General features: G+C 35.9%; 2 protein-coding genes, 1 non-coding gene and 1 pseudogene across 4 annotated transcripts; 2 read left to right on the top strand and 2 right to left on the bottom strand.

Moving 5' to 3' along the window:
• The first annotated feature begins 393 nt into the window (after nucleotides 1–393).
• On the top strand, nucleotides 394–1810 carry LOC109180767 (annotated as a pseudogene).
• A 1316-nt stretch (nucleotides 1811–3126) lies between these two features.
• TRNAE-CUC lies at nucleotides 3127–3199 on the top strand. The gene has a single exon. It is a non-coding gene; the product is annotated as a tRNA-Glu (tRNA).
• Nucleotides 3200–6195: 2996 nt separating this feature from the next.
• LOC109180799 (pentatricopeptide repeat-containing protein At5g50280, chloroplastic-like) lies at nucleotides 6196–10775 on the bottom strand. Of its 2 annotated transcripts, XM_019330503.1 has the most exons (5): nucleotides 10489–10775; nucleotides 10326–10409; nucleotides 8809–9115; nucleotides 8343–8766; nucleotides 6196–8072 (listed from the first exon to the last, which is right to left on the bottom strand). In XM_019330503.1, exons 1-5 carry the CDS (start codon nucleotides 10645–10647, stop codon nucleotides 6752–6754), a joined length of 2295 nt encoding a protein of 764 aa, XP_019186048.1. In that variant the 5' UTR covers nucleotides 10648–10775; the 3' UTR covers nucleotides 6196–6751. The 2 variants fall into 2 exon arrangements, with proteins under 2 accessions (XP_019186048.1, XP_019186047.1); XM_019330502.1 differs by having other exon boundaries at nucleotides 8343–9115.
• Nucleotides 10776–11953: 1178 nt separating this feature from the next.
• On the bottom strand, nucleotides 11954–12343 carry LOC109180766 (2-hydroxyisoflavanone dehydratase-like). The gene has a single exon (XM_019330472.1). It carries the CDS (start codon nucleotides 12341–12343, stop codon nucleotides 11954–11956), a length of 390 nt encoding a protein of 129 aa, XP_019186017.1.
• Between the last annotated feature and the right edge of the window lie 84 nt (nucleotides 12344–12427).

Here is a 12427-nt window from a genome sequence, read left to right as displayed (position 1 = left end):
ACACACACAAAAGTTACATGTAACAACTATAACTTCTACTAATCTACACCTCATTAAAAACCACATTACTCTCACACTCATGTTGCACATTGAAAATGTTTGAAGTATTTAAAATTAAAATAGGAATAAAATATTATTTTAATAATTATAATGGATTCAACCAGCACTAAAAGGGTTTTTATCGAGCATTGGATTCAAAGAAAAAAAAAAACTACCAATCTAGAGCTCAATAAAGATTACATTTTTAGTGTTTGTTGAATCTATTATAAAAAATTAAATTTTTCCAATTTCAATTTTATTTAGTTTGAACATTTTCAATACAGTCAGTGTAAACACAAAAAATTAAAATTGTATATATATAACAAAATCGGGTTACAGTGCGTATGATTTAAGATGCAGGTACAAAATCTCTGTGTAGTCCTTAAAGTGCTTCCGGAATTCAAGTGGCGTGGCCTCTGGGATTCAAGCGGTGTGTGCCTCCGAGATTCAAGTGGTCTTCAGCAGAAAATGTCTTCTATGTCTTCAAGGCTTCAAATGCTTCAAGTCTTCAAGTTGTGTCTTTAATGTTTAATTTCAAGGAGGTGTGCTTTAAAAAATGAAGTGGAAGCTCTATTTATAATGAAAACTGTAACTTCCATCCCTCAACAAACTCATCTAATATTTATCTAAATAAATAAATAATTAATTAATTACTTAAGATAAATTATTTAAAATGAACCTTGCCAAAATAAAATCACGATTCAAGATTCTATCATCTAATTCAAATTCAAATTAAATTATAATTATCAAATTCAAATATAATAAAATTATATTTAAATTATAATTATAATTATTATTAAATTCAAATATGAATTGAGCTAGGATTAATTAATTAATTGAGTAAATACCACCTATGGTCCCTCGAGTTTGATAGCATCGCCATCAATGGTCCCTAACTTCCGTAATTACCATCCGTCATCCTCTGAGTTGTGAAAAGTTACCTTCTAGCGTCCTTCCGTTACTTCTTCCCGTCTCAGCCGTCAAAATGGAGGGTAATATTGTCATTTGACTTATACGAAAAGAGTTAATACCAGCCAAGGTCCCTCGAGTTTGGTGGTTTGGCCATCTTTAGTCCCAAGTTTGGGTGCTCAAGGATGGAATTGGATATCTTAGAAAGATTCTGTTGTCAAACCAAGGTCCCTCGAGTTTAGGCACGACCTCTCAAATCGACCGCCTCCTCTGTCCACATACGCCTCTTCATTTCCTCCGCGACTATGTTTCCCCCAACAAGCCATGCCTCATCTCCTCCGCTATCAACCACTAGCCGGCCACCACTCTCTGGCACTCTACGCAGTACCTCCTCGACGCCCTCTCCTCCTCCACTGTTTCCCTCCACCTTACCCCAAACGTCCGAGCTGACTCCGTTACCTCCCTTCCTACCTCCCCTTCTTCCCTCTGCTTCGCCTCAGCACATGTCGAGCCGCTCTCTTTCTTTGACGCTCTGTCAAAGGTTCTCCAATCCGATAATAGTTCCACCATTGCTTACCTTCAGCAACAACATGATTGCTTCCGTTCGGAGTATGAGGCTCTCGGTTCGGACTGTGAGCCCCATTTTTCCTGGGCATCCGAGGCCCTGGGATGCCTTCCTGATGTCGTGAACCTCTGGATTGGGAATGATTTTTCGGAGACATCGTTCCATAAAGATCATTATAAAAATCTATACGTCGTGATCACTGGGGAGAAGCATTTTCTGCTTCTTCCTCCCACGGATTTTCACAGGATGTATATTAGAGAGTATCCGGCTACTCAATACCACTATTCCCAGGTTTAAATTTCTTCTCTCATTATCATATCATAAAATTTTTTTGTGTGAATATATATGAATTCTGCTAATATGTAGGCAATGGCGTTGAGAGAAATTGAAGAGGAGAATACTATACATTTGTAAATTTTCTTTAATATTGTATAGGAGAAGAGGGAGTTCGAGTTCGGACTTGAGAAGCCACCAACTTTCTTTAATATTGTTTGGCCAAGTTTGGGACTAAAGATGGCCAAACCACCAAACTCGAGGGACTTTGACTGGTATTAACTCTTTTTGTATAAGTCAAATGACAATATTACCCTCCATTTTGACGGCTAAGACGAGAGGAAGTAACAAAAGGACGCTAGAAGGTAACTTTTCACAACTCGGAGGATGACGGATGGTAATTACGGAAGTTAGGGACCATTGATGGCGATGCCACCAAACTCGAGGGACCAAAGATGGTATTTACTCTTAATTAATTCAATAATCCAAGACCAAATTTAATTGGACTAATTAAATTAATTTAATTATCATGACCCAATTAATTAAATTGCTCCAATAATCAACCTCGAAATTGGGCCCAATAATAATTTAATCGGCCTATTTGTCGACTTCAAATTTTTGGTGTCTACAGTCAGACATTTACCTTTTTAATTTTACAAAAAATGTCAAAATAATTATTCTAAAATTCATTCTAATTTCTATGTTTGAACCAAATGTTGACAATAAGTATAAAACAATAGGTGATTAACGATGAACAACAATATAATGGCGATTCTAGCATTATAAAATAAGCCATTTGTCTTCCACTAATAATTCTACTAAGGCAAGCACATGACTAAGAGAGCTTTCATCCACAGTATATAGTACCCACTTTAATTCATTTTCGTTCATAAGAAATATGACGTAAAAATTAAAATGTCATTTAAACATGTATAATAATATTCAAACAAGTGAAACCATAGCTTAATTGATTCAACACGTAGCTTGTAATTTTATCATTGAGTTCATTCTACTTTTAGTTTTCTGACTATAGCGATATTTTTGGTTTTAATTATCGAATATTATTTTGATTTAAAAAAAAAATTTGAGTCAACTAAAATTAGCTAAAAACATCCAAAATACTTCATGTGAAAAGTGGTGACTTTTGGTAAAAATGATGATATTAAATATTTTGGATTGAATTTGGTGGATTTAAAAATTTTGAGAGATCAATAGGGGTGAAAAGTTTTTTAAAAAATTATGGAAAAATTGTTTCTACAACAGCAAATTAACATGGTTGATTAAATGGAATCTTTCATTCTTAAGATATAAAATGATTACAGAAAGCAATTTAACATCAATCCGTTGTAGTCTAGTTGGTTAGGATACTCGGCTCTCACCCGAGAGACCCGGGTTCGATTCCCGGCAACGGAATTTTAAACTTTTGCGTCCAAGGCGTCCATGTCTTATCCTGCCTTGATACGATTCAGTACAATCACGTGTACGTGTATTAGTATGTGGAAGGAATAAATATTTACACATTCTAAGGAATTAAATGGAGAGATGGCCGTAGGCCAAAAGTTGAATAACCAGAGTTAGACAACTAAGGATGTGTTTGGTTCATTGTTTTAGCTATCAAGAATGAGAATTAAAGTTATTGTTATTGTTTGATTGATCGATTTTTAGAACATTATTATGAATTTGATTACCCCTTAATTAGAAAATTCATTCCCTAATAAAATAAGGGTTTCATTCCATTATTATCCTTCCTAATAAAATGAGGGTTTCTTTTATGTTTAGATTAGTGCTTTTAGATTTTTATTTTATTTTATTTTATTTTTTGGTGCTTTGGATGTCTTTATATTAGAATAAATTGTCTTAATTTTTTGTTCTTGTATTTTTAAAACTTTTATTCCCATTATAGGATCATACATAACCAAACAACAACATTGGTAATCATTCCAATTCTACCCTACTACCAAACATTTAAAATACTTTCACCAAAATCTATTATCATTACCAAGCATTTGATTCTTATTCCGATTTTGATTCTCATGGGCGAACAATCTAAATTTCCTTTGGAGTTTATTAAATTATTATTACTAGTTAGCACACACGCGTTCCGCGATTAGACCAATGCCCAGTGTGCATTTTTTAATTAGTGTTCCTTAATTGGTTAAAGTAGTCATATAATAATGAGAGACAAAGATGCTAAAATCTCTTATTTTAATACAAGATAAAGAAATTGAAAATAGTTAAATTATAACTAAAGTAAGTAAAAACAAATAAACCACTAACTAAATCTGACTTTCTATAATCATCAACCACCGGAAGAAAACAGTTGAAAAAAGAGTACTAATTTGAGAAGATTAAATTAATGTTTCTTAGTGCGCTTTTGCTGAGGCTCAAAATTGTCTTCACTTCTTCTCCATCTTTAATGAAGCGTAGTTGATTCCCATACCGATTCCGGTTCTGATTCCTACTACCATACTCACACCAAAACCCATTACCATTATCAATTATTTGATTCCCATACCGATTCCGATTCTGATTCCTTGTGCGAACCAAACATACGCTAATTATTTTCTTGATGTTATTTTCTTATGGGTCATCTCATCAAATATGTGACCACTCTTCTGGTTCGTTAGAGCATCCTCAATAGACATAGTTTTTGAGAAGTTTTTGCAAGTGTGACTAGGAAAGAGAAGATGAGAGAAAAAAAAAAAAAAAAAAAAACTTTAGATTAACACGCACGGCTAGGCATTGTAGTTGCTCTTCACGCAATCAGGGCGTGATTTTTTTTTTTCCTTTGTGGGTACCACAAGTCTGATTAAAAATCAACGCTTTGCAGTAAAACCATTCACACTCTCTTCCACATATGCTTAGAAACCTGCAATAATCATCCAAAATCCACTATTGTAGATTCCTTTAGCTTAGAACTGATAATTTTTTAAAATAATAATAATAATTCCTTAGATGCTTTCCATTGTTTTTACTTTAGTTATAGCATTCTTATTTAGTTTCACGTAATTCTTTTACAATAAAATGTCCATATGCATACCACATCCCACAAAAGAGCAAAGTTCAAAATTTTAGCTGCATTGAAGTCGGCCTTCAGAGTAAACTAGAGATGTTATTATGTTGGATGACAGAACCTGAGTGTCAACTATTGCAATGAACTGAATAGAGTAAATCCCATTTAGTAGCAGCCCCAATAACATATTTTATCTCAATTTCAAATCTAGCTGAGTCATCATGCAATACTTAGTAATATGTATTCACCATAAGGTACCAACATTTAGTCCAAAGCACCTTTCATAGATGTCAGAGCATTAGCAACAAATTCAAAGGCTAATATCATCATATCCCATAAATCTTGGACAAACAAGATAAGGAAAAATACTGAGAGAAAATATAAGGTGAGGAAAATTTGTGTGAACTGACATAAGAGAATCTAAGAGGACGGAAATATTTGCTAATAGATGTGCCCATATTATGTAATTGATCGTTTTACCATCACATTTCATCAATCAAATAATAGTGTCACTTTTCCCCTCCAGCCTATCTCATGAGTCATGTCAACAAGAAATTAAACTCCAGCCTATCTCATGTCAACAAGAAATTAAGAATGCAAAATCAACTATCAGAACTCACTAGTTAGAAAGGTCTCAAAGAAAGTAAATAAGAAAATTTTCTATATTTGAAGTTAGTTTCGTTTCTCTAGTAGCTGCACCTTGACTTGTATGTAAATAAATAATAAATGAATCAAAATGCAGAATGGGGTAACAACCTTTTCTTAATTGAAAGACATCAAAATTGATTCATATAGCACAGATCACCACCAACCAATATCAATCTCAGTGCAGTTAAATTGTTAAGGTGGCACACAATTACTCGTTAATTGAATCTATAATGAGCAGAGAATTGCAACAAGAAAGCTATAACAAGCAAGGTCACCCTAACTAAAGCAGCATCACATTCCATAGTTATCCATAAAAACTTATGGGTACAGGTAAGCAAGTGGCAAAACCGGCCCTCCTCCTCCCTTGGTCCTTTTTCCCTTTTTGTTCAATTTTCGTATCGCCAAACACACCCTTAGCGCTCTTTTTCTCGTCTTTACAGTTTAGCGCCCTATACTTTTCACACCTCACCCCTTCAATCCTTACACTTTGGCCCTTCCCAATTGTATTTCTCAATCCAATTTAGGCCAAAAGACTTTGGTCATAGACTCCAATTATTTAACGAACGTAATTAACCCATAGATCTCTACTCCCTGACCTAAGTCACCTAACTACCCTAGGGTCCAGACCCAATAGCTCCAGATATACCACTTTTAATAATTGAAAACTACAAATAACATCTTTAATAATTAAGAATAAAGTTTGATTAATTTTAAACTCAAGAATCAAAAGTGAAAATGCAATAGTCAAGAAGCAAAATTGGAATTAAGTCCATTCCAAAACAACTCTATTAACCTACTCTTTTGGCCTAGATTACATTGACAACACAAAAATATGTTTTAAAAAAACATGTACATGGAGCGATTATAGCAGAAATTCTAACCTTCTAGAGTTCTAGGGGTGACTTTATAATTAATAATTATTCCTATGAACTTGGAACCATATACATGATACTTGGCCACCCTCTGGGCTTTTCGGTTAAGGTGACTAAAAACCCATGTGAAAAATGATGCGACCACAAACATAAAGAAGCAATGAATGAAAAATACTAGGAAAATCTTACAAGAAATCCTTTATCAAGGAATGGCTGCAAGCTAATAGGAGCAATTACACCCAACCACTGCTTGGCTCTTGTCAGCAGTTCCACTTGGAAAGAATTTCAGAACCTCCCCACCCTCCTTGTCAACATGCTGATATTTCCTTTTATACCCCATTAGTAGCATATAAGTATTATATATGAAACAATATATCCATCAAGCGCAACTGAAAAGGGATTACCCCGATAGTGATCGAAGAAGGAAGCCAATCAGAACATTTTCCGTTGATATTGAGCTGTTTGATCATTTCTTGATCGATTCTTTTTATATTTCCAGAACTCATCTTTTTTCCTTTTCTTCTGCTTCAGTACACCCATGTTGCTTCTAATAATGCCCTTCAAAGCACTCCTATCCTTCCTGTTCTTAATGGCAGCTTTTTCATCCAATATTGTCCGGAGCTTCTGATATAATTTGGCATCAGGAACTTCCCCACTTTGAACCATCTTCTTGTGATAATAAAATGCTCTCTTGAAATCTCGAACACGGATATAGGCATATATCATTGTGGCATAGGTAACCGAATCAGGTTTTAGATTATGTGCTGCCATTTCTTCCAGAAGCTGTGGCAATTTCGATTCTTGCCCTCCCCTTGCATATGCATTCATCAACATATTATATGTCATAACTGTTGGTTGCAACCCAACCTTTCCGAACTCACATATAACATCTCTTGCTTCAACATAGTGACCTTGTTTAGCAAATCCATCGAGAAGAGTATTGAAAGTTACCCTAGTCCCTTGAATTCTATCTTTGATCATCATTTTCCAAATTTCCATTAGTGTTTCTGTGTCACCCGAACGCCGAAATGCATCAAGCAAAGCAGTGTAAGCTTGTATTGAGGGTTTTATTCCTTCCCTTAGCATATTCTTAAAAGCGATATAAGCCTTCTCATGCCACCCACTGACTGAATAAGCATGAATAAGAGCTGCATATGAATGAGAATTTGGTTTTATACCAACCTTTTTCATTCTCAAGAAAGCATCAGCAGCCCGGTCACCCATCTTCTTCTGCCTGCCATATGCACTAATGAGGCATGTATAGGATTTTACATTTGGCTCCAACCCGGTATTTTCCATCTCTTCTAGTAGCTTCTCAACTATATCAGGCTGCATCCTTCTGCTATATGCATCCATTAAAATGTTATAAGTGGCTGATGTGGGTGATATTCCTTTCATCTTCATCTCAGCCAACAGACCCTCAGCTTCTTCAATTTGGTTTGATTTACTATAAGCATCCATTATAGTATTATATACAATAGCATTTGAAGAGATCCCCCTTTTCTCCATTTCAGATTGGATAATTAGGGCTTCCCTCTTAAGCCCCTCATCACAAAATGATTTAACCAAAGCACCTACGGCTTCAAGACTCCACATGGCCCCTTTCTTATTCATTTTTTCAAAGATCTGCCAGGCTTCCTTGGCAGTGCTTCCCATTTTCCTCATTACTGTAATAAGTATGGAACAGGTCACACGATCCGGTTGAACATTATTCGTTTGCATCATCTCATAGACTCCCCAGGCATCATTGTACCTATGATTAAACCAAGAGAAAGTCCAACTCAGTTTCTAGGGATGGTCTAACATAAGTCACTAGGTTAAAACGCCATATGCAAGAAACTGCTCAGCTGAGTGCTGATGTTACTTGCATTCCACAAATGCAAAGTTTTTGTTTAAATAAAATGTAGATAAATTAGTAAATGCAGCAAAAATGTCACTAAGAAAACTAAATAAAAAATAATGGGATTTTGCCTAAGTTAACCGCATGATACAGTGCACAGCAGAAATGCAATAGAAATATTACCGATGAGAGCTCAAAAGCCCGGAAATAGCAGCATTATAAATATGAACATTCCTGAATGGCTTGTGATTTGGCAAGCTTCTGAATAGAAGTATTAACTCATTGCCCATCCCAGCCCTCCCAAGTATTGGAAACAGAACTGTACATGCCCGAGGCGTAAGGAGTGAAGGCTCATTCAACCTCATCCATTCAAAAAAGTATAGGCAGCCCTTGAGCAAACCCTTTTCTCCCAGAAGCCCCAACACCTCCACGCACTCCTTCTCCCCAATCCTCCCTTCAAACTCCCTTAAAACCTCCCCAAATGTCACATTTTCCGGTAAACTCCTAGCCTTTTCCAGAATTTCACCAACAACTCCCCCAACTTTTGTAATAGGAAGGTCAGTTTGGAGTTTCTCAATTTCATCATTATCTTCTTCTTCTTCTTCTTCTTCTTCTTCTTCTTCTTCTTCTTCTTCTCCTCCCCCTCCTCCTCCTTTTTCTTCATTTTCTATAGTTGAACCAATGCTTGGAGAAAGGTGCCAAGAGGTTTTGCGATTCTTACTGAGAGAGAACTTGCCATGATGATCCGCATCAGGAACTGAGTCCGGATTCTCTACCCGTGTCTTGAAGAAATTCATAATTGGGTCATTTATTTTTGAGATTAACCTTTCTTCTTCCTCTTCCTCTTCCTCTTCCTCTTCTTTTTCTTCTTCTTCTTCTTCATCTACATCTTCATCTTCTTCTTCTAGGAGAAAATGAAGAAAAATAGAGGATGTTGAAGAGCCATTCACACATGCCTGCAAGCAGTACTTAAAATCATGACAATTCGGAAGATAGAATGAAGATAGAAGGTGATAAGTGAGGCACATTGGGGTCCTTTTCCATTTGTTCATTTTATAATTGTTTATACAAACAAAACCCAGAGATAAAATGCTCAAAAGTCTGAAAACAAGCACTGAAGCAGTAATACGATAAAGATATTTTAACAAAACAACAGCTACAGGCTTACAGCATACAGTGACACAGATCTACAGAAGAGCTTGCAAAAAGTCTAGATTTCAACATGTGATTTTATTTGTAGGCATGACCCGTAGTGTGTAGAGATTAAGGTTCAGTGCAGACAGCTTTTTGCACATTTATAAGGATACAGATGGTAACCTGGTGAGGAATTTTTCTTAGACAAAAAATAATTGTAGTGTTACCTCTGTGAACAAGCTCAAATCACCTTCATCTTTTTACTCTATCATCATACTAGAAATCCTATTCATTGGGATTTTCTTTTTCTACATAATATAAAAGGCAGAGAGATCATTTCTTCACACACTAATCATTTCCATATATTTCCTCAGGTTATAGTTTGGGCATTAGGCAGGTAAGAGATGTTTAGCTATAGAGCTTTCCTAACCAGTTTAGAACATCAAGGTTTCTCCTAGGCTGCCCCTGTTAAGCTCAAAGATTTCATTTGGTGCTTAGTCAATGGCAGATTGATGCCCATAACCCTCAGGCTCACTCAAATATAATATATTTGTTAGGATCAAACGCTTACCACTACGCCAAAAGCAAGCTAAAGCTACTAGCGAAAGCACAACTTTAATTCCTACTGCCATCACATTTTCGAGAGGCAGGGTGTTGGACTTGACCCTTTACCGACCTCTGCCCAACAATCCCCTAACCACCAATTGGCCCATTACCGGCCTCCACCTAACCTGGCTCTAACACTACTACGAGCTATAGCCAGTAGAGAAGGCTAACTTTATTTCCTTATACCACCATCACATTTTCGAGAGGCATGTACTGGACTTGGCCCTTTCTTGTTAATCTCAACAATATTCAGTGGCAGTTTTTCTGAATTATGATGAAACAATTACATTTGTTCTTCTTTTGAGGGAAGAAAATTATTGGGGAATTTTGCAATATCCACAAATCCACAATCACATAAAGCATTATCTCAAAAACGAATATGTCAAAGAGATTTTCAAGAGAAGTGCCATTGAACAAGAAATGTACCAGAGCATCCCCTCTTTTTCTAGCAGCACCAATCTCTTCTATTTGCTTCAACTCTAGCATTTTTACTCCAATTTTGTGCTGAAACTACAAAATGAGAAAAATAACCATTTCAGCACACAAACAGTTGAAACGCATATTTAACTAAAAACAAGACAAACAAGACCTTTGCGATTGAAGCTCCGGACATGGGAGAAAACCTTGGCGCTAAAAGTGCGACGCAACTGGCTGAACCAGAGAGCCGCGACCTTCGTTGCTGTCGTCGAGGATAGCTTCTGAGAAGAGAAAGGTTTGGAAGTCCATAGCCAAGGCCAAGAGCTTCCATTGTTGGTTGTTAAGCAGTGCTCCTCACGCGCCGTCACCACCTACAACCACTACCTTCTTCATATCCTGACGGAGCACCAATCACAATCGAAGATAAGAGTTAGCTACACGAAGTCATATAATCCTGTTTTAGTGCAAATTTGTCGAGGAAAAATTATGAAATATATAAATATATTGAATGTTTATTTTTAAGAAAATATAATTTTAGTCCTTAACTTTTCATCATTACAATATATAATTTTGACTCTTCAAAGAAATTGTATTTTTAATTTTTTTTTTTAATGTTATTGACTCTATTACATTGCAGTATTGTTCAAACGTCTTTCTCAACCTAATGAATCTCATGACTTCTCACATGGGAGAAGTCACTATATGAGTATATGTCATCTGAGCACAAGATACTTGTCAAAATTTTATTACTTTTATTCTTTATAACATTGTCAATTTTGGTATTTCATCTGCAAAATAGAGATTTTGTTAACATTTTTTGTTAAAATTTTCCTTTTCAATTGTGATACATCGTCCTTATTTTTCTTACATGACCCTGTTAAAATCATACTTTTTATTGTACTAATTAAATATTGAGACTAAACAAAATTATAATTAAAGAAGAAATATTAAAAAGTAATAAAATATCCATGTACTAAAACTGAAAGTTTTTTAAAAAGTTATGAGTGTATATTACAACGGTAAAAGTTAGAGACTAAAACCGCTAACAAGGAACAATTGAAAGACTAAAATTACATTTTTTTTCCATATTTTTAATATATTGGTACTACATTTAATATATTAAAAATATTTATCAATAGTTTAATGCGATAATGAGTCATAATATAATTTATTTTAGTTAGCTTGGTAACAATAGTGTTTCGAATTCGAATGTTTAGAGCTATTTATTTGTTTTCTCGATTTGAATCCATAAATTATAAATAACTTAAATTAATTTGCTTCGCTAAAGTCAATTGGCGAATTTCATCTACATCGTACCTTTAGTAGAGGCTTTGAGCTTTCTTTATGGTAAATTAAAGTTAAAACTCTAGTTCAATATATGTTTGTAGTTAATTACGTAATTACGTAAATTGGGGAATTGTTCCGTCGAGAAGCCAGTGATGACTCCGTTTTTGTCTGGACATTTTTTTCATTTCTTGTCATCATCCCTTTTCTTACCCCTCGTAAGAAACCCCATATCCTTCTGGATAAACATTCAGTGTCAGCTTTGAATGAGCCCTAGAAGTATGGGTACGATAGAATCGCACCCGAGATCTAGGCAAATCCCACTTTTCCGGTTCTAATCAGTGTGTACTATATTACCGCCGCCAATGATAATCTTGAGAAGCGACCCACTGTAGAGCTTCCCAACAATCCTCATACGCGGTCGTCAAGGGGTTCTCTGGTGCGAGCCGATACTCGACTGAGACGACGACGGCTTGGGCCTCCGATGTTAGAATTTTGAGGTAGTGGTGGTAGAGAGAGGAGAAGGGGGATTCGATGCAAAAGCCACCGCCGTGGAACCAGATTAAGATGGGGAGTTTTTTGTCAGCGGCGACGAGCCTTGGGAGGTAGATTATGGCGGAGATATGAGGAGAGATTGTGACGTCTTTGGAGGAGACAGTGGCGGACGGGTTTTCCGGCGACGGATGAACATACGGAAAATCAGCGATCCGGTCAACGCGGCCGTCTGTGTAGACTATAAGCATTGGAGAGAAATCAAATAGCACGGCATCCTTGTTCGGAGCACGCCATCACCCCTTGTCTATTACTATAGATAGATGATAAAATTT

This window comes from Ipomoea nil, unplaced genomic scaffold (assembly GCF_001879475.1).
Source record: "Ipomoea nil cultivar Tokyo-kokei standard unplaced genomic scaffold, Asagao_1.1 scaffold1034, whole genome shotgun sequence".
NCBI classification, from domain to species: Eukaryota; Viridiplantae; Streptophyta; class Magnoliopsida; order Solanales; family Convolvulaceae; genus Ipomoea; species Ipomoea nil.
Note: the sequence above shows the minus strand (reverse complement) of the source record. Positions and strands in the feature narration are given on the sequence as shown.